This window comes from Centroberyx gerrardi, chromosome 20, assembly GCF_048128805.1.
Source record: "Centroberyx gerrardi isolate f3 chromosome 20, fCenGer3.hap1.cur.20231027, whole genome shotgun sequence".
Taxonomy (NCBI): domain Eukaryota; kingdom Metazoa; phylum Chordata; class Actinopteri; order Beryciformes; family Berycidae; genus Centroberyx; species Centroberyx gerrardi.
Window position 1 is genome coordinate 8,907,478 of NC_136016.1, and position 22,064 is coordinate 8,929,541.

Genomic DNA, 22,064 nt, shown 5'->3' on the forward strand with positions numbered 1-22,064 from the left:
TTAAAGTGTGGAACACACATGCATGCGCGTACACACAGACACAAACACACACACACACACACACACACACACACACACACACACACAGAGAGAGATACACACAAACAGAGTGTGTCCACACAGGTAACACCAGTAACAGTGTCCATGGCCTCAAGGTCTAACATCCTTAATTGAAAGCATGCTGTTGTACAAATCCGTTTCTCTTACATATGATGTCAACTTGGACTTCACTTTATGGGCTATCTCTTTGAGGTTTAACGACATCAGTAAATCCACTCCGTCGCCACACATAAGTCAAACGGTTTTCATAGACTTAAGGTTACATACTGTAGATAAAAAGAGGGTGCTGGGTATCAAGCTTTTTAAGCAGAAGACTGATTCACCCGTTGCCTTCTGTCTATTATCCCTCCAGCTTCAGCTCCAGCTCCCATCCAGATCTAACGATGCTTTCATGTTTGACCCACTTTTATAAGACAGGGACAACGACAAAGAGACAGAGGCAGAGTGAAAATGAGAAAGGGGCAGGAAAAAAAGACACCAGTGGAGGAGAGAGGGAGACGGAGGCAGAGAGAGAGACAGATTGAGAGAGAGATGCAAAAAGTGGGAAAGAGAGAAAGGCAAGGGCACTGAGCGAAAGAGTAAGTGAGAGCGGCAGAAAGAGAATGACAGAGGTGTAGAGAGAAAGAATGAGAGAGGGGTAAACAGAATGAAAAGCTAAAGGCGCCTGTGAGGGAGGGGAGGGGGCCAAGTGGGAGGAGGGAAGCTCTGCTTCTCCTAATAAAGCGAGTGTATGTGAAAGGAGGTGCTGAGAAACATTAGACTGAGCAGAGAGCTGTGTTACCGGAGAGAGAGAAAGAGAGATAGAGGAAACAGAGAGAGAGAGAGAGAGAGAGACAGAGAGAGAGAGAGAGAGGGAGAGAGGCAAAGAATAGAAAGAGCATTGTGTTGCTGCTGAGAGAGAACCCATGTCTGCACAAAGAGGTAGGTGTACTGCTATGACTGGCACACACACACACACACACACACGTGCACACACACACACACACGCACACACACACACACACACACACACACACACACACACACACACACACACACACACACACACACACTATTGACCAGATGGCTGACAGGAAACCCTTATCAGACAGTGTATTCAGCTGTACCAGCTATGTGAATGTGAATGTTAAGCATGTGACTTCTCTATAGCAGGTGCCTGTGTGTTTTGCTGTGCTTAAGGGATTTAGGGGGGTTGGCGTCCATGTGAATTATATAGTTGAGGACACACATAGTAGCACGCCCAAACAGAGGCACACTCAGCAAGAGCATGTGAGGTTTACTGTAGAGCTTATCAAGCATCGCAGGTTATTGAGGCTGTAACACAAGGTTATCTACCTAATCGGATACATTTAATGAGGGCTAGTTAATGCTTAATCATCATTAAATCAGATGTATTGATGCTTAGGTAGAGCAATTAGGTAATCATTGTTTCAGTGATGTAATTTAATGTTAAGTACACACCTAGATGGGCACTGTGTTTGTAGTGCCAATATGCTCTAGGTAATCCTGTTGACAACTCCATTACGCACCTAGGATCAAAGCAGAGCTTTTTGACAAGCCAAATGTTTTGCACTGCTTACTGTAGGTACCAGATGGGTGGAGTTTGTCACATTGGACAATACAATGAATTCCAGAAAGTTTAGACAATCCAAAAAAAGTATATGAAAGGCAATTGAATTTACTTTTGGTGATTGACAACTTACCTGAATTATTTGAATCCCGCCAATTTGGTTCTCTATGTAGATTAAAGCAAACACTAAACTGCATATGGAAACATCGACTTATTCCAACCAGGGAAGCCCAGCTGGATCCTTTTGTACAAACAACCACCCAAAACAGTTCTATTTTTGCTCCTCCTATAAGCTCAGGGTAGACCAGATGAGGCCAGGGTTGGTATGGGGCTGTCCTGTAGGCTGAGTCAGACTGAACTGCTACCACCAATGAGAAAGGCTACTTCCCTATAGAGCAGAGCGGAGAGCAGAGGTCAGAGACGCTTCCTCTCAGATGCTCGTCATATGGCTCTGCCAGAGGTTCCCCTTTGCAGGAAGTGCCAGACGATGCTGTTTCACAATAGCCCAACCAAGAGTATTTATGGAACCGCTGAGGGAGTGGGTCCATTCTTTCAGTGTGTTGAACAAACAAAGTGTTGCTTGATTAATTGAAGAAAGTTGAAGCCGAAGGCCTAATGACAACTCAAGGACACTGGACTCAATGCTCAGTGTGTGTGGGAAGGGAATTGTTAATATGTGTGTGTGTGTGTGTGTGTGTGTGTGTGTGTGTGTGTATTTGCATGCATGTGTGTGAGGTAAGGTGAGGTGAATGTGTCTGTGTGAGAGATGTATTAGCGCTACATGTATGTGTACATGTGTGTCCGCATAGAGGCTTATGGAGGTTGTTAGAGCCCAACCACCAGACTGACGACACATTTAAGACCTGTCTAACAGCGACGTTGTTGTTTCCTCTCCCCTGTCATTATGAAACCACAAACTTTGTCTCCCACCACGTCACCCACTGACTCAGACTCAGAGAACAGACTCAGCATCTGCTGTCTGTGGCATCCTCTCTCTACCCCCCTCTCTCCCATTCTCTCTCTCTCTTGTTCTCTACCTCTAAACCTGTGTTGCTCAGTCTCTTTCAGTTTCTCTGGCAGGAGATTTATGAACTTTAAGGGTAACACTTTACAATAAGGGTACATTAATTAAGGGTTAGTTAATGCTTAATAAAGGTTAGTTAATTCTTAATAAGTTGACTAAGCTATTAATTTATACATTATTTAATAGTTATTAAATAATGTATAAATTAATTAATGTATAAATTAATACCTTAGTTAACATGAACACCATTAGTAAATGATTACCAGACACATTAGTTAACTGTTAATTAAGGGTTAGTTAATGCTTATTAAGCATTAACTAACCCTTAATTAATGTACCCTTATTGTAAAGTGTTACCACTTTAAGTTTAAGGCCAACAGGGGTGGAGGCCATTCTTTGTTAAATGTCATAAAGCTTTATAAAACAAGGAGCCAACTGGACTTAAACACGGCACAGGAATAAACTGTGTTTGCTTGTGTGGAGGAGGACAAAGTGCATGCTGGATGGAGGGTTAGGCGATACTATGAACCCTGCTGTATGTAAGTGTGTTTGTGTGCGTGTGTGTCAGATGTGTGAGGTCATTTTGGCCAGTCCTCACTTCTTCACTGAGTTGGTTTATGATTCGGACTTGGGTTTAGGGCTAAATTTAGTGTTAGGATTAGGTTTAGGTTAGGGTAAACGTTAAGTATAGGCATATAGTGAGGGTTAAGGTTAGGGAATGAATGTAATCAATGGAAGATGCTCATAAGGATAGAAGTACAAGAATGTGTGTGTTAGGCTCTGTTATTAATGTCTGTGCTGTGAATGTTTTTTTATGTGTCAATGTTGATTTTTTTTTTGATTTTTTTCATTTTGTTTTTATTGATTTTCAATTTTTCATAGTGACAATGACAACAACAATAACAATAATAATAAAAAGAAAAAAGAGACAGAAGAGGTACAGACAAAGAAATGACAAAGGTAGAGACCCCTGGTTCTGCCAATATTGGTACAGTACACAGCCTATGATGGTGATGGTGTATCTATTATTGGTATATTATACCTCATAATAAAATTATATTGAAGAAAGAGAAGGGGGAAGAGAAAAGAAGGGAGAGGCGAGGGGGTTGAGCAGTGTTTCTACTGACAGCATGATGCCTGGTTCTATAAGCATTTCCAGTAAGGTAGGAGTTTAGAATGACTAGTTAATGTTATTATTCTGGTTTCTGGGAAGGACTCTCTACACTGTTAATAAAGGGGAGTCATGTGTTCTTATATTTTTTTTAAATAGTGTAACTCATTTTTTTCAAGCTGTAGGTGCAACATAAACTCTTTGATCCACTGTAAAAGAGAGGACAGGTGCACCAATTTCCATTTAAGAAGTATGAGGCAGTGTGCTAGTAAAGAGGCAAATGCTATTGCATGAGCTTGGAGTGTTGGTGTGATGCCAATTAACATTGAGGGTACACTAAAAAATGCTATGAATGGGTGTTAATTGTCTTGCTGAAGATATCAGAAAAAGACTTGAATATTGAGGACCAGAAATGCCTAGAGATAGACATGACCAAAACGTCTGGCCCAGTGTTGCTGAGGATTGATTACATCTTGAGCAGTTGGATTCTATGTGGGGGTAAATTCTAGCAAGTCTGTCCATGGAGAGGTGGAGATAGTGAAATGTCAAATACAGATAGATGAAGCGTGAATGCGTTCAATACTGGATTGCGAGGTAGTGTCAGGGATGACCATATCACGGTCCCACTCCCATGCACCTTTTATATTTTCCAAGGATGGTGGATCGATCTTGTATTTGTTGTAGATACGAGAGATTTGGCCATTGTGATGAGTTATGCAGTTTAGCTAATCTATTGGCCCCTTCGGAGGGGTGGAAATGTGGTGGTGTCATGATGATGAGTGATAGTACAATTTTTATTTCTTCTGGGTTACTTTAGTCACGTTGGACAAACAAGTACTTGAGTGCTGCCTCATGTCACATGTCTTACATCTCACCTAGATGCACCTGTTGTAGCGTCATCAACATGCGCCTACGGTAGCCTGTGGCAAACAATTACACCTCACAACAGGTGGCGAGTTTGGAAATATCTAAACAAATGTGATTTGGGAATATTATGGCTCTTAGTTATGTAGTCAAATGAAACAAAAGTGTTATTTATGTGTGTGGGTTTTTTTTTTTTTAAAGAAACTATTTTTGCACCATTGCTGAAATTCTGTATCTAACTGAATAGGGAAAGCAGACTTTTTGATAGAGTCAATTTATAGCTGGAAAATTGACCAACAGTTTCTAATATGTGTAGAAGTTTGGATAAGGAATTATCAAGGTCTGAAATATACAAAAGGAGGTCATCTGCGTACAAAGACAATTTATGATTTACACCCCCTCTGAGTATACCTGAAATTCCCTCTTCCATGCTCAAGGCTACAGCTAATGCTTCGACAGCTATGTCAAAGAGGAGAGGGCTATGAGGACGCCCCTGTCTTGTACCTCGAAAGAGAGGGAAGTACTCGAAATAGTATTGTTCATATGGACTGAGGCAATGGGAGATGAATATAAAATCTTTATCCCGAAAAAAACTGGGGCAAAACCAAATTTTTCCAAAAATAATTTAAAAAAAAACAACAGGTAATTTTACTCAATTTGATCAAGGGAAATTATGATGTTAGTGTTGAGTGGGAGGAATATGATATGTTAAATGAATGGTGTGTGAGGGTGTCCTGGTGACTCAGTGGTCTAAGACGTGTACCATGTAACCGTGACATCCTGGGTTCAAATCCGGCCTTTGTCCCATGTCATCCCTCTCTCTCTCACCCAATCTTTCCTGTCTATCTCTGCTGTCAACTTTCAAAAATAATGTCCAAAAAATAATCTCCGTCATCTGTTGAAAAAAGATTGTCTTCCGGAGATAAAAACCTGTCTCATCCAAATATAGCCAGAGACACAGAGCCTTGGCGAGAATCTTATAATCTAGACTAATTGGTTGATAGGATCCACATTCATGGGAGCTTTTGTTGTTTTTTTAAGCAGTACTGATATTGTAGGTTGGGTTAAAGTTTGGGGTAGAGAGTGGTTTTCAAGGATTTCAGAGAAAACTGAGCAAAGGAGCGGGACAGGTTTAGAGGAGATGGCTTTGAAGAATTCAATGGGAAATCCGTCTGGGCCTGGGGCTTTATCATTTTGCATTGATCCAACTGCTTGATTGATATTGTGTTCTGTTACTGGGGATTCAATGCTTTCCTTTTGTTCAGAGCTGAGTGTAGGAATGTTGAGATTTTAGAAAAAAGATTGTACTTTCTACACCAGTGAACAAAAGTTAATCTCTACAACACTCTCTACTCTTCTTTTTCTCCAATGACTCCCTGCTTACGTACAGTACAGAACAAGGACACAGACAGAATAGATGCAACCACATAACATCTGCTATCACTCCTCTCTGTCTGTGTCTCTGTCTCTCTCTCTCTCTTTCCTCTTCTACTTCTAACTGCGCTCTCTCTCTCCCACCGCTCCCTGTTTCCTTGTGTCGTTGTCTGGACCATCCTGCCTCACCTTAAGGCTACATTTGTGTTTACAGAGGGGATCGGAAATGGAAACACTGTGGCGTGCGTGGATGTGTGTGTATTAATGTGTCTGTGTCGATGTGTACATGTGTTTGCGTGTGTATCTGTCGGTGAATAAGTGTGCATGTGTGCGTGGGCTAAAACGTGTCTGTGTGTGTGATAGAAGTGTATTCGCCTGCGTGTGGTGAATTTCGTTTCATACAGTCACTGTTAAGCTATATGATCTCATGCTCTTAGTAATTTGCCATTCAGGTAAGCACTTGTTTTCTTAGGCTCAGCGTGTGTGTTTGTCTGTCTATGTTTGGTTGCCAACAACGTCACTATCCGTAAGCGATTACACACTTAAGTAACAGAATTGTTCCCTACTTCAATCTGCTGGCTGGAAATCAAAATCGAGGTGTTGGTAGGTCTCTGATAGGAAACAAAGGCAGTATTGACTGTTTCATCTCTTGCAAAATACTCTTGAGACTCAATAATATTTTCCTTCCAGGAATACTGTCAGGATGGGTGATGATCAGGTCATCTCAGGACACCTGCACACGTGTATTGTAAACATTTCCTTCATATAGCTGCTATGTTACTTTGATTTGTAGAGTAACAGTAAGGGTCGCAGTAATTGAAGCTAGCTTTCATTAATGGGATCATGGGATCACCAATGAGCCTATATGCTGGTTGTTTACTTCAACCGGCATATCACAGATGTACTCATGCGTTCCATATGTCAGTTAAACACAGGCAGCTGCGTTAATGAGAGTATAAATCAAGGCATGTGGAGACACTGTAAAACAAGTACACATATGTAGCAATCACAGACAGCTCCATTCTTGCTCCGCTGGTGCTCTAGCCCAGAGAGGAGGAAATCTTGTAAGCCTACTGATGCAGGATAGATTGTGATCCTGCATACTGTAGCTCAGCGGGAGCAAGAGGGCAGTAACACTGACAGGGATTTGAGTCCGATATGGCAGATACAATACTGATATTTTTATATTAAAGCTGCCAACATCTAATATTATGTGTCAATATTAAATTCCATTCTTCCATTTTCATGCGTTACAATTAGACTATTCACTGTTTCCTCCCAGAAACTTCTTCTCTCCTCTTATCAGGGAGGAAAAGCATCTGAAACACCATTTAGACCATCATGTGATACTAAAAACCCAGACTGATTAAATTCTTTTAGGATTACCAGCTGGGTGAGCCACCCCACCTATTCGATGATAGGGGAAACTCTGGGATAGATTACTATGTTTAAATGAAGAATTATTTTTACAGCAAACATTATTGTACAATGAAATGAATAAATAAAAGGTTCAAACAAAAGAAAATTTTATTGCAGGTTCTACAGACTGTTTTTCTGTAGCTGTGGTCAGGAAGGAACCTCCATCATATCGGCAGTGGACCGCATGAGTGGCCGATATCCAAATTGGCACAGTCCAGCGCAGTACTAACTCTAATTTCCATTGCACATGCTAAAAGGTGACACTTGACAACACCAATCCACCAAATGGCATATGTGAGATGCGAGGTTGAGGGATTCCTACATCAAAAATCTTCCAAAAAGATGGGATATAATTTCCAACAAAGCTAATATATTGTGTACAACGCATCTACAGAATACACCGTGAATGAATAAACAGCTGCACTGCACTGTGTGGTTTAGGTAGGATCAGTTCCCTGGAGAATGTCTGAAAGGAGGAATAACAGCAGTGAACTTCCCTCATCCTTGAGATAACAGTGGCATTGACATCAATCATGGTCAAACAATTACAGGATACTTTGAGTTGGCTGCTGACGGGTGCGCGTGTGTGTCGAAGTGTGTGTGTGTGTGTGTGTGTGTGCCCGCATGCATGTGTGCGGGTATTGTTTCCTAAAGGTGGGAGGCTTTTTAGTCTTACTGTTCTTTGCAGGGAGGAAAGTTAGGCACTGATGTTGATGATAACATTCAATGTACTTGTGTGTGCGTGTGTGTGTGTGTGTGTATGTGCGTGTGTGTGTGTGTGTGTGCATGCTTAAATACTGTATATATATCCATGTATTTGTATGTGTGTGGCCAAAGCAGAACAAAACTGCTGTGAATGGGTCATCTAATTTACAGGCAAATCATGCTTGGGTCTACACACACACACACACACACTTAGACAAACACGCACACACATGCACACACTAGCCCTCCGACAACCCCCATTCCTCTAAGACACACAGATGGACACTCTCACACAGACACACACACACTACTCAAGGGAAACACAGGGGATTCCGATCCGTCACAGAGATGACATCACAGTCTGCCAGAAATAAAAACAGAAAACAAGGGAGTCCCCACTTCCCCTCCTGCACATCCCACAGAATGAAGAGAGAGAGAGAGAGAGAGAGAAAGAAGGGATGGGACAAATAACAGCAAGAGTGCCTCTCATTAGTTCACAGAGAGTGCGTCTCTTTTAAGGGGTCCACACGAGCCCACACAGGCACACACACACACACGCACACACACTTCAGCTGCGTCTCCATAGTGACTAACTGCGCTGCGCCGGCTTGGGGAGGAAATGCCAAACTCAGTGCCTCAGAGCTGCTCCACACTCTCTCACACACACACACACACACACACACACACACACACACACACACGCTGCTCTGCTCTACTCTGTCCGGCCGTGACGGAAAAACCTCTCTTTATCTTATCACTCTGCTACCTCCCTCTTTCCATTCTCTCTCTCTCACTCCCTCTCCTTCCTGTCCTCCCCATATTCCCTTCTCCCTCTCACTCACCCCCCCTCTCTTTCTCTCTCTCTCTCTCTCTCTCTCTCTCTCTCTCTCTCTCTCTCTCTCTCTCTCCCCTGTTAGTGGTGGGTTCATTGAAGTGGACAACAGAGGTAAGTGTTCTCTTTCACTCGCTCCGCTCTCTGTTTGCGGTTTGCTCGGTTTTTCATGGGGGTTTGAGCTTGGTCCGTCTGTGCCTTCCAACATTAGACAAGGGTCAGGTTCAGTCCTGCTGTTGGAACGGAACAGAAAGCAGCCGTGTGTCTGGTTTTGTGCCTTTCTATGTCTTCCTCAAATGAGCACTATACAGTCTGTTCAGTTTCAACAGTGTGTGTGTGTGTGTGTGTGTGTGTGTGTGTGTGTGTGTACCTTGCCAGATGTCATGTGTCTACAGAGCGTCTGTCCAGTTTACTTACCCGGGTAATGATCAATCAAGTGTGTTCGTCTGTGCGTGTGTGTGTGCGTGTGTGTGTGTGTGTGTGAGTGTGTGTGTGTGTGCGTGCGTGCGTGCATGTGTGTGTGTGTGTGTTTTATAGTTACAGTTAGTATCTTGGGCATTACAGCGGTATCAAGAGTAAAGACAGCCTGTTACACCCTTTTTTGTCCTTTTATAAACAGTGGAAATATAGGCACATGTCATCTACAGCATCTGTGTGTGTGTGTGTGTGTGTGTGTGCACGATTGTTTCAGATCCTAATTGTAAACAGTGGAAACTTACAAAGGCATGGAAACCAAACAAAGCCTCAGCAGACACGCAAACAAAATAAATTCAAGATTAAATAAAAATACATTCAGATATTATTAGTAATCAGCATTTGCTAACTGATTCATTGCCATTAGCTTTAATCACAATTTTTTTAAACATCAATGATATTACAGTACAAGTCAAGTCAGGTTTTGATTAGTCAATAGTTCTCTTGTTGTGTATAAACAATTTGGCTCAGCAGGTGGCCTGTTTCCACAGTGATGTGTGTGGACACGGCTGGTTTGTTTGTTGTTGTTTCCTGAAAAAATCAATGTGATTTCTGCTTTGGAAAATAATTTATATTTTCCAAAGCAGAAATCACATTGATTTTTTCAGCATTACCTAATTAATTTGCCGCTGCTGGAAGGGAATATTCTGTCAAACGGCTGAAATATATCTCGCCGGAATCAGCGAACAGCTTGAAGTGAGTTCAAAGATAAAGATAAAGAACTTTCTCTCAGAAATACATCTGTAGTTCCTGGTTACATAACAACATAATTAACCACTCACAGCACCCCCAGACAGTCTCACACACACACACACACACACACACGTACACACAGACATACACACGCCGTGACATCACTCACATCTGGATGCAAGACTATGGCTAACTACAACCCCTCCTCTTTCCAATGTGTCCCCATCTCCCCCTCGCTGCCCCGGCAACTCCCCTCTCTCCTCTCCTCCCTCTCTCCCTCTCTCCCTCTGTCTTTCCGCCCCCTCTCTCAGAGATGAAAGAGAAGAACCCCTGGCACACGCCAGTGACCATCATCATCACTGTGATCGGCGTCATAGCGATCGTTGCCTTGGTGACGGTAGCAGTGTTGCAGAACAAGCCCCTTCTCCCAAAATACAAGGTACAGTAGAGGAATACAGTAAAATATTGTAGCTGTCAGAGCACACAGTAATCCATACAGTACGCTCTGAGGCGTAACATGGGCTTATTTATTCTATAGACACAGGATTTGACTGTGCAGCTACTGCAATGATCAGCCAGTTCCCTGTGTGGGAGACCATAGAATTAGACTGGACCCTCTGTCCAATGTCCACAAACCAAATATGGGCTCTGGTCAATATGACCTTAACCTGTACTACTGAAGACAAATCCACTACCAAATAGGGCCATAGGATGTTCATAAGGATATTAAATTACCACTCCTTTGATACTATAAATATTGGGCCAGGGTGAGTCTGGCAGCTTTTATTGTTGGTCATATCTCATCGCAGTGTCTTGGGTCGTTTTACTAAAAACATTTCAGCACTAAGCTCATATGGTTTTTTTTCCCTTAGCACAGATGAGCTTGTTGCTGATATGGTTTTAGGAAGCTTGTCTCAGTCTTGACAATACAACCATCTTCACTGAATCAGAGTTTAATCTGTATTTCTTGGTGGGCCTCATCCAGCATTAACATCACAGAGTGCAGAACTGGAATGTCTCCCTCTTTCCCCCCCCCCACCAGTATGGGATTGTGCTGGACGCCGGCTCCTCCCACACAGCTCTGTATATCTATGAGTGGCCAGCAGAGAAGGATAACAACACCGGCAGAGTTGAACAGACCCATTCCTGCAAAGTCAAAGGTATACGCAACACAGTGCACACATGAACATGCAGGCATACACACATTTATCCGCACAGCCCCTGCATACATGTGTGCACTATATGTGAAGTCCTGTTACATTTTGTCAAGCAACTAGCCTGTCACTCCTATTATGTAACTGTCTTGAAAAGTGTCAGCCCCAGGTTTAATTCCTTGTGCAGCCGAATCGCACATTCAAAAATGCACACCATCTAGGAGACAAGTCTTCCAAACTGGCTCTTGCTGGTTAGTCTGTCTTGTGCAATATGACTTTACTACTGCTTTTAATCGCACCATCCATCTCTGTTGGCCTCCTTCCTCATGTAATTTACATCTACTGGCTGAAGGTAAAACACTTAAAGTGGAACACACTCACAGGCACACATGGCAGAGTGCTCCCATAGACAATATGGTCAACACATTCCTCTCCCTATGGAGTCTTTTACACAGTTTGAACTTTAACCCCTCAGTGTTTCACCTTTGACTCTTCCACTTAATGTTTACACCTCATTTAACCAGGCTAGGTAAACTAAGAAGTGAATTTTCTTTTGCAGCAACAGCTTGACGGAAGTATTTGGAGAGGGAGGGTGTACACATTCACACAGGGAGCTAACATCATCTTAAACAACATTAGCACCTCTTCAGTCATTGCTTTCATTCCCAGACCAAATTTCCTTGCCAGTTCGTGAGTTTGAACTGGTGACCTTCTGAGCAGGCTTGCATCTCTGAACTCAAGCCTCTTATTATGTTTTATGGCTGCTTTATTTAGGCTGCATGACCTCACCCTCCTCTCTATTTGACGTGTTGCTCTCCTGCAGGCCCAGGTATCTCCAGCTATGCTTCTATTCCATGGAAGGCAGGGGAATCTCTGACGGCGTGTATGCAGGAGGCCAAGCACCGGGTCCCCAGCAACAGACACCAGGAGACCCCCCTCTACCTGGGGGCTACTGCTGGGATGAGACTGCTCAAGTACAGTACACACACACACACACACACACACACACACTCACGTACACAACATACAAACATACACACATACACATATAAGCATGTGTGTACCAAAACACATACACACAGGATCCCTTTTTAGACTGACACTGGTGTGACCTTATCCCCAGCCTAAACTCTGTAATTGTGTTGCATTGGCAGCCACTCCAAATGGACAAAGTGCTGCTATCTGTACCATAAGCACTGTCGCCTTTTGTAGCTGCCTATTTGTAATTTATCTGCACGAGCCTTACTGCCAGGGCAGTGCATATGTTACTGTCAAGTCCATTATGTATGATATAGTCTACTCTGTTTATTATTTATGCTTTTCCATATCGATTTGCATTGTGGACATAAATCATTCTAATGAATATGTGTGTGGGGGTTGTGTGCGCATGCAGTATGGAGGACAGCTTGGCGTCAGATAAGGTCTTCCAGGCCGTGGCTGCAGCCCTGCAGAAGTTCCCCTTCTCCTATCAGGGAGCGAGAATCCTCAGTGGCCAGGAGGAGGGCGCCTTCGGCTGGGTCACTGTCAACTACTTGGACGACCGCCTTAAACAGGTCAATGTGTGTGTGTTTGTGTGTGTATCTATGCACTGTACGCTTGCACGCCTGCATACGTGTCCGTGCATGTAGCAGTGCGTCCACTTTTGGGAGTACGAGTATGTGTGTATGAGTAGGTATGTTTGTTTATATGTGCATGTATAATATGCTCGTCTGTGTGTGTTTGTGTCTATAATGCGCATGTTTGTGAGTGCACGCGTGTGTTTGTGTCCACGTGTGTGTGTATGTGTATGTGTGTGTGCGGGTCAGATGATGTGCTGCTACTGTACATTGACTTCAATGCTCTTTTGTCTGCGGTGCAGGGCTTGGAAACCACAGGCGCTCTGGACCTGGGCGGGGCCTCCACTCAGATTAGCTTTGTATCCGACAATTATGACGGTTCAGAGTCACCGAGCAACTCGGTGACCTTCCGACTCTACGGCAACGACTATAACCTGTACACTCACAGCTTCCTGTGTTACGGCAAGGACCAAGTGCTGCGGCTGGCGCTGGCTCACCAGACTCTGGTACGCCCCCCGCTACAAGTACACTGACATCTGGCTGTGATGGGCCGTTCAAATCTAATCTAATTTGAGTCGATTTGAGACTTAATAAGAAGCTTGATGTGAGCTGTGATGTGCTGAAATGTGCGATTATACTGACCTGATATTAAGTTTGCTTCCTCTCTCTGTCTCTGTTACACACACACACCCTTGTCTCTCTCTCTCTCTCTCTCTCTCTCTCTCTCTCTCTCTCTCCCCTCCCTCCCTCCTAGTCAGGTCCAAGAAAAATATCAGATCCTTGTTTCCACCCTGGCTACACGGACATGAAGAACTACTCTGTCCTGTATGACAGCCCCTGCGTTTCAGACAGGAAACCCCACGGAGCTCCTGCAACCTTCAACCACACGGGGAAAGGAAACTTCTTACAGTGCCAGGAAGTGGTCAAAAGCGTCTTCAATTTCACCCACTGCAAATACAGCCGTTGCTCTTTCAATGGGGTCTTCCAGCCACGTTTGCAGGGGCCTTTTGGGGTGAGTTCATTCTTCCTTGTAACGCCCACTTCAACGTCAGCAGTACGCACCAGTGACCCAGAGGGACAAGTTGCAGGGAGGAGGGGTTACGCAAACACAACAATCTATCAATCTGCAGCTTTTGGCCCCTGAGTAACTCTGTTTGGAGGTAACATGTCTGTCTCAGCCAAAGAGGTTCTCAGCGTACATCAGGTTTTAAGGCAGCAGCGAGTGCAGGGCCAGCTCTAAACTGCTGGAGGCCCAAGGCAAAATTTTCTGTGGAGGCCCCCTTTTAAGACAAATCCTACCCACCATCAAGCAATAAAGACTGAATAAAATGTAGTGTTTAAAGCATTGTATGCTTGTTACCTAAGATACAGCACATGAATATCAAAATAAAATGTAACAAATACAAAGGTGAAACGAAGACTTTCAAGGGGGCCTCAGCCAATAAGATCCATCTTTCCCCGAATCAGTGCTTTTGATTGGTTTTAAGATCACTGGCACTTAATGTATCCAATAAGAACGGTAAGAATGTTTTTTTTTTTTTAAAGTAGGAAAAATACATTTAAGGATGCTTGAGGCTCAAGCCATTTGCCTATTCAGTCTATAGGGAGAACCGTCTATGAGTGAGTGCTACTTGTTCACCTCCAAAACCCAAATTTTCCTAATCCATCCCTGGAATTTTAACTCATTGAAAATAAAATGCAAAAAGGGGAAAGTATTTTCCCAAGCGCTACAGTCAGAACTCTAGTAATTTCCTTAATATCCCGGCCACACAGCTAACAAGCTAAACCAAGGCAAATAATGTGTGAGCCAGTGAACCCAGCAACAGCCTGATGCATCAACAATGAATTAATGAGAATTTCATCATTTATTTAATAGGTTACAGCATCTGTGGAAGATACCTCCTGGCTAATTTCTGTTTCTCTCTCTCTCTCTCTCTCTCTCTCTCTCTCTCTCTCTCTCTCTCTCTCTCTCTCTCTCTCTCTCTCTCTCTCTCTCTCTCTCTCACTGTAGGCCTTCTCTGCCTACTACTTTGTGATGAACTTCCTCAATCTGACTGATACCTCCATCCCTCTGGACACTGTCAAGGAAAAGCTAGCACACTACTGCTCTACCCCCTGGCCTGAGGTTGGGGCATATTTATGTGCATAGTTTGACACACACACACACACACACATATTTTTTTTCCATATCTATCCATTTCCATGTCTTATCTATGTCTTCCAGCCTGCCTATGCACTGATGATGTAATATCACTGTTTGAACTGCCTGTGCAGATAAGGCGGCAGCATCCAGACACGAAGTTGAAGTATCTGGCTGAGTACTGTTTCTCTGGCACATACATCCTCACCCTGCTGACAGAAGGATACAACGTCACCTCAGACAGCTACTCAGATATAAAATTCATCAAGAAGGTCAGTAGATCGCAGTCACTTCCTCCCTCAATGGCTTGCACAAACCCAAGGGGCATACACTGTTTCCCGCCTGATTAAACTCATATCCTATTGACCTTTGGGAGGTGTTAGTAATGTGTGTGTGTGTGTGTGTGTGTGTGTGTGTGTGTGTGTGTGTGTGTGTGTGTGTGTGTGTATATAAGTAGAAGCACACATTCAACATGAGGTCCAGGTATTTCAGTTCAGAGTTGTTCCATCATAAATGCAAGAACTATTTAGGAGTTTTGTGGTTTGGTGATGTTCGTTCTGATTGCTTTTGTTTTGAATTGGAAAAGGTTTTGTAAAAGAAGTTTTGTATGTGTAAAAAGCCAATGTTTTCTGCATATGCAAGTCATATCAGCCAAATGCAGGCTCCTTCATGGTTAAAAGTATAGGATGCTGTGAAACGCAGTACAGGTCAAGTATAAAATACCTTGAAATAGAATTATTCACGTAAGCCTACAAATACCTCAAAACTTATGGGGTGCTTCAAAAACCTTTTTTTTCTCCACATTTAGCGAAAAACTTTCTACACTTCTGGGCTGAGAAACAAAAACGTTATTTGAAATTGAAACTGCCCATGTTGCATCTTCACCACTGTCTGTAAGCAGCCCAGTAGTGAGCGGGGCTTGGACACCTTGGATGCCTTTCATCTGTGATTTGGACTTAATCAAGATTGTGAAACATTGGCCCCGTGTCCCTCTCTAAAATAAGCCTAATGTCAGAATAATTGATGCTATCGATGCTTGAAAGCCGCGTCCAGCTGGTGAATATCAAACTTCACTCTAGTCTGCTGCTCTTGTCTATTGTTAAACATAGGCGGCGTCACCATTTAGCTATTTGTTATGTATATAGTTTTCACATTTAACATTATATTTAAGATTTACTTTTAACATTTACAAGTAGGATTTAGAGGAGACTTTTTACTCATTGGTGTATTTCTCAGCAGTGCTGTACTACTGAGACACAATATACATTTTTCTAGCTATATTTAAGTCTTAGAAATTGCATTTTTACATTTTGAATAATTTCCTGGAAGCAAAAGTTATTACTGATGAAGTACCACTTGACAACTTGTGACAACTTATCCTACGTCAGGGCATGTTGTAACACACACATTTTGTCACAAGTGTGCTATGTTCGTTCACTCAATTCCATTTCCTCTGAAGTATCAACACTATAATAACATGAAAAACATACTCTTATATTGAAAATAACATATTTCATCTCAGAAATCGACACCCACCATACACCAGGTAAAATATCCCCTCCCTCACCCATCCTGGGATGCTCAGACAAACACAAATTCTGATACAATTTCAAACAGTATGATATATTAATGTACATGTAATATACACTCACTGAGCACTTTATTAGGAACACCTGTACACCTGCTTATTCATGCAATTATCCATTCAGCCAATCATGTGGCAGCAGTGCAATGCATAAGATCATGCAGATACAGGTCAGCAGCTTCAGTTAACGTTCACATCAAACATCAGAATGGGGAAAGTGTGATCTCAGTGACTTTGACCGTGGCGTGGCTGTTGGTGCCGGACGGGCTGGTTTGAGTATTTCTGAAACTGCTGATCTCCTGGGATTTTCACGCACAACAGTCTCTAGAGGTTACACAGAACGATGCAAAAAACAAAAAACATCCATTGAGCGGCGGTTCTGCGGACGGAAACGCCTTGTTGATGAGAGAGGTCAGAGGGGAATGGCAGAAAGGCGACAGTAACTCAGATAACTTCAGAGAACAGCATCTCGGAATGGTGGATGTCACATGTTGACACTGAGCTGAAAGCTGATACCTACCCAGTATTAGTAAGGTGTTCCTAAAAAAGTGCTCGGTGAGTGTATACACATTTAATTTGATGTTTCATGATGTAAAATTACTTCTTAGTCAAAAAGCAGCAATAATAGTAGTCTGCCTATGTAGCCTACCCTTGTTTGGATTATAGTTCCATGTCCGATTTGCATTTAACATTTACAAGAATAACATTTAACATTTACATTTGTACATAGTATTTATATTTACTGAAGTACACCTACAGTACTCAGTTTCTCTCCTCCTGTGCGTGTCCAGATCAAAGGCAGTGACGCGGGCTGGACGCTGGGCTACATGCTGAACCTGACCAACATGATTCCAGCGGAGGCTCCCGACGTCCCCCTCCTGCCCCACGCCGGCTACGTCTCCATCATCACCATCATGGCGCTGCTGCTCGCCGTCCTCTTCGTCCTCAGCCTGCGCCCCCTCTGGCCCCGCTGCTCCAAGCAACCGCACATCATATAAACACACTCTCATGGATGGAAGCTGGTGTGGTTTGAATGCGTCTGTGTGTGTGAATGCGTGTGTGTTAGTGTGGGCTACTCTACTGATCCCCAAAAACAGAAATTTGTCTTTTCACTTTCCTGCAAGGAGGAGGTCAAAGGTCAGCTGCAGAACAGTGTCCCGGGAGGTGGCAGGGATTCAATGTCTTGCTCAAGGACAATTCAGAAGGACGGATGCCTGCTGTCACAGGGGATTTAACCCTGGTTCTCTGGCTGAAGGACGGTTTCCCTACTCACTACACCACCCTGCTGTGTGTGAGTGTGTGTGTGTGTGTGTGTGTGTGTGCGTGTGTGTGTGTGTGTGTGTGTGTGTGTGTGTGTGCACGTATGTTTGAGCTTGAGTGTGCGTTTGAGTGCGTATGTGTGTTTGTGTGCACCCACATGTGTCTGCATGTCTGTCTTGATGTGAATATGATATAAATAAAATACCCCAAGTTTATATAAAATGCTTTGACTGTGGTTGTCATGTGTACACTTGTAAAACCCAAATCCATTAGGCCTACATGATGCTTTCACAATATGATTTATTTACACTTTCCCCAGAGAAATATGCGTCTAATAAATATATATTATCACAGTGTTTATAAAAGCTTAGAACCTATAAACCAGCCAAGTGGAACATATAAACAATAGAACAATGATCTTTGGAAGACAAATCCTTATGCTTTCAAACTTTCTTTGAATCAAACTCATGTTTTCAAGCTTTTCCGCTAGCTACTCCAACAATTTTTACCCTTTTAGACTAAAAGCCTCCACCACTAGTATATATGGTATATATGATGATGTCACTAAGCTTGTGTTTTTATCAAGCTTTTTTCAGTTTATCATTATTGTGACCTGGGACAGCTTGCCACAACATAGCAACAATAAAACATACTAATTACTTCCCCTATCCATACTTAAATACCCATTCTTGGAGCTTTGTCCAGTAACAATTTATGTGGATCCATGCATAATAAAACTGAAGCCAATGAAAGTGCTGCCCTCTAGTGGTGAGAAGGAAAATATACATAACAGCATGGATACCATTATCAAGTATTTCAAGATTCTATCAGGAACTAATGACCAATCTTCCCCGTTCAGAAACCAGGAAGACAACAATTTATATTCCTTCCTTGCCATCAGTGGAACTTCTTGAACTTCCTGGCACATACTGTACATACTAGATGGTATGCCTGATTCCCCTGGTGTTGCACAGCCAGTTCCAAGAGGGCCATTTCCCTATGCAAATGGCAGCATAGATATTATATAATGTGTTTAAAGGGAGTGTGAAATCCTCTGGAGCACTTTGTGCCCCTTTGGAATTACGGCAGCAAGGCGCTGGCAGGAAGCGGAGACTAGTGGGGTTTCCATCCGTTTGGGGCCGCAGCCCTTCCTCTGTGTCTCAGATCCAGCTCTTATCTGCAGGGAGCGACAGGGGAGAACAAGTAAACAGCGCCATCCTGATAATCTGTGGGTGGTTCCCCTCTTTTCTCCACGACGTCTGTAGGTGTTGGCAACGGCAGAAAGCAATCACTTTGTATGTGCTTAGGTGACTCAGCTCACAAGTACACACACATGCACTCACACACCCCTCAGACAGGCGTCATGGCCAGTTCTGTCCTGGGCAGGCTGCTATAGAACAAGTGTTAAAGTGTATAGGCCAGATCCTCCAGTCAAAGTGTTAAAAACCACACACACACTCCCTAAAACGGCAGACAATGTGTCAGTTCAGTTTGCCGTTGGCAGCGGATCCTGATGCCAGGGTGTAAGGCGTTGACGCAAAGGACTTGCTCTCCTGCCGGAGGGAGGCGGCCTGCTCCGACACCGACGGGATGACCGGTAGCTGGTCCGTCGTGTGATCGGCGGCGTCGGTCAGCTGGTCGGCCAAGTGATCCCGGCCTATGATGGTGGTGGTCTCGGAGTCCAGTTCCCGGGTCTTTTCCCGGTAGAACCTCTGTCTGAAGCGTCTCATCTGGGGAAGCTCACGGCATGTCTCCAACACCACCAGCACACACACCAGGCCCAGCAGCAGGTAGACTGGTGGAGCAAACACACACACACACACACACACACAGACACACACCAGTGGTTATGGGGCGAAGTGATGGGACAAAGACCGGTGCAGTGTGAATAAGAAGCTGAAACGCCTTGGTTTATAAACTGTTAATGCATTCAGATCTAAACTGTAAAACCTATAATGAACCTATAATGAACACATTGGTGGCCAAAAACCAAAAGCCAGAGCTGTTTTTCTTAATTACTGAAAAGTTGACATTTTGCAGATATTATGCTGTGGCCTGCTCACCTGTAATAGCCAGCCTGTAGAGCTGTCGATGTGGGTTGGCCTCTTTACTGTGGGTCTCTCCGGGGACATAGTCCCCAAGGCCAATGGTTGTCAGAGAGATGAAACAGAAATACAAAGACTCCAGGAAGCTCCAGTCCTTCTCCACACTGATAAAGATCCAGGCCGGGATGAAGAGGAGGAACAGGGCCACGATGACGGTCAGGCAGGTGGCGTGGATGATGGCGAGCCTGGACTTGGACATGCCCCATCGGCGGTGGAAGTAGGACACCGGACGCCGCGTCACCAGGGCCATGATCCTTTGCACCACGGTCGAGAGGAAGAGGAGGGTGATGGGGATGCCGAGGACGGAGTAGAAGACACAGAAGGCCTTCCCACCGTCTGAGAGAGGAACAGTGTGGCCATAACCTGAAAACACCCAAACATACAGCATATCACCAATTAGAGATGGAGAGATTATAGGACCCACTGAGCCCCTTTGTAGCTACTGTACACACTAAACAATAATTATAGACAGAAGGAGAGAGGGGGGAAAGAAAGAAAGAAAGAAAAAGAAAAAGAAAAAAAGAAAGAAAGAAAGAAAGAAAAAGACAGAGACAGATAAGAGAGGAAAGAGAGACTCATTTGCCTACTCCTTCACAGTGACATACTGTATCTCCCTGTGAAAGAGAGGCTCTTCCAAAGAATACTGACTGATGGGACAGTTTCTATGTTTGGCTTGTTGTATTTTTCCATCCAAATTTTGAACAAACCTGAAAATAATTTCACAAAGCTCAAAGCTAAAGCTCATGCTTCATGGCCTTTGTGATTAGTCCGGTGTTAAATGGTGCACATTTTGGCTTTTTTTTTTTTATTGGTCCAGCCTCCATATAACCAAAGTATGTTTATGGTCTGAAGGTTGTAGGCTATTTTTGGTTTTAACTCCCTCTTTTTAACAGACTTAACAGTACAGCCTACCGTCCATTCACTAAACCCATTTGACATCATTTGCCACCAGAATTTCAAAATCTGCTTATATCTACTGAATTTCTGGGGACAAGTAAAGCAACTCCTGATGCTTGACAACATATTATTTACTCAATGTGCTAAATTATTACATATATGGTCACCAGACTATCAACTGAGTAAGATCAGTACTGAGTAACTGAGTAAATATTGGTCCTTCACTCTCCTGTGATTTTTAGATTTTTAGCTTCCACATCAATTTTAACATTCTTTGCTTGATAGCTGCTCTCCATTCTAATGATAAAAACTACAAGATGAAATTCGGACTCACTTAGATGAAGGTACAGCAAGTGTCCACACCTTACCAAACCCAATTAACACCCATGGAAGCTTAGTACCACCCTGCTTTGAAGCTTTTTGGTGCGTTATGAGCACACCTGTCCTCCCACATCGCCTCACCTGTGGTGGTCAGCACGGTGCTGGTGAAGAACAGGGAGGACACAAAGTCCCAGTTGGCTTCGGTGTTGTTACCGAGCACCGACACTCCGTAGTTACTGGCCTCGAGCGCCCGGGTCAGCAGCTCCTCCAGACGCGCGTCGGACACGCAGGCGTTGTCCTTCAGAAACTCCTGCCGGGCGCTTTTCAGCTCCTGGCGCAGCCGCTGCTCGTAGGGAAGTTCGACGGCGGAGAAGATCCCGGCGCCGACCACGAGATACAGAACGTAACCCGCCAGCAGCAGCGCAAAACTCAGCGTCGACCGGTGCCGCTCCGCGAACCGAGCGCACGAGCCGTCGGTACAGCTGCGCACCATCCTTCCAGTTTCCACAGAGCGTACCTGACTTTGTTGCACTCACTGTGAGTTGGTTTCTTAATAAACCATAGTCAGACAGGAAGAGCGTGTCGTTTTTCTGGTAATGACTTGTACTACCCTGGTTTTTGTCTTCCTCATACCTCCGTGCTGACCTGAGAATGGGAGCGGGTAGTGGTGACGTTGGCGATTCACCGGACCAGGTAGACTGCTTTGTGTGTGTGTGTGTGTGTGTGTGTGTGTGTGTGTGTGTGTGTGTGTGTGTGTGTGTGCATAGCAGCGTTGTTCCTAGACAATAATCACTTCCACACCTAACCTGTTTAACAGGTTTTGTGTTTTCAGTCAGTACAAAGGATTTATTTACCCTGAGGCTCAAGGCCAGCTTTCCCTTTAAAAAGTCTAAGAAATAATAACAATGAGATTGACTAGA

General features: G+C 43.8%; 2 protein-coding genes across 3 annotated transcripts; one reads left to right on the forward strand and one right to left on the reverse strand.

Moving 5' to 3' along the window:
• The first annotated feature begins 833 nt into the window (after positions 1-833).
• entpd1 (ectonucleoside triphosphate diphosphohydrolase 1) lies at positions 834-18,043 on the forward strand. 2 transcript variants are annotated; one of them, XM_071907944.2, is made up of 10 exons: positions 834-981; positions 10,438-10,565; positions 11,169-11,286; positions 12,104-12,254; positions 12,674-12,833; positions 13,139-13,342; positions 13,591-13,848; positions 14,848-14,961; positions 15,111-15,248; positions 17,353-18,043. In XM_071907944.2, exons 1-10 carry the CDS (start codon positions 966-968, stop codon positions 17,557-17,559), a joined length of 1,494 nt encoding a protein of 497 aa, XP_071764045.1. In that variant the 5' UTR covers positions 834-965; the 3' UTR covers positions 17,560-18,043. The 2 variants fall into 2 exon arrangements, with proteins under 2 accessions (XP_071764045.1, XP_078146842.1); XM_078290716.1 differs by lacking the exon at positions 834-981 and adding an exon at positions 8,894-9,073.
• Positions 18,044-18,101: 58 nt separating this feature from the next.
• Positions 18,102-21,813, reverse strand: LOC139918437 (potassium channel subfamily K member 1-like). Its single transcript, XM_071907832.2, has 3 exons — positions 21,286-21,813; positions 19,885-20,289; positions 18,102-19,616 (listed from the first exon to the last, which is right to left on the reverse strand). Exons 1-3 carry the CDS (start codon positions 21,635-21,637, stop codon positions 19,303-19,305), a joined length of 1,071 nt encoding a protein of 356 aa, XP_071763933.1. The 5' UTR covers positions 21,638-21,813; the 3' UTR covers positions 18,102-19,302.
• Positions 21,814-22,064: the final 251 nt, after the last annotated feature.

Excerpts from the sequence above, each read along its gene's own strand:
- entpd1 (XM_071907944.2), top strand. Across the intron at positions 12,834-13,138 it reads TGGACGACCGCCTTAAACAG|GGCTTGGAAACCACAGGCGC; the intron begins GTCAATGTGTGT and ends TCTGCGGTGCAG. Across the intron at positions 14,962-15,110 it reads GCTCTACCCCCTGGCCTGAG|ATAAGGCGGCAGCATCCAGA; the intron begins GTTGGGGCATAT and ends CTGCCTGTGCAG.
- LOC139918437 (XM_071907832.2), bottom strand. The coding sequence starts at position 21,637 with ATGGTGCGCAGCTGTACCGACGGCTCGTGCGCTCGGTTCGCGGAGCGG. Across the intron at positions 20,290-21,285 it reads CACCGTGCTGACCACCACAG|GTTATGGCCACACTGTTCCT; the intron begins GTGAGGCGATGT and ends GGGTGTTTTCAG. Across the intron at positions 19,617-19,884 it reads CTACAGGCTGGCTATTACAG|TCTACCTGCTGCTGGGCCTG; the intron begins GTGAGCAGGCCA and ends TTGCTCCACCAG.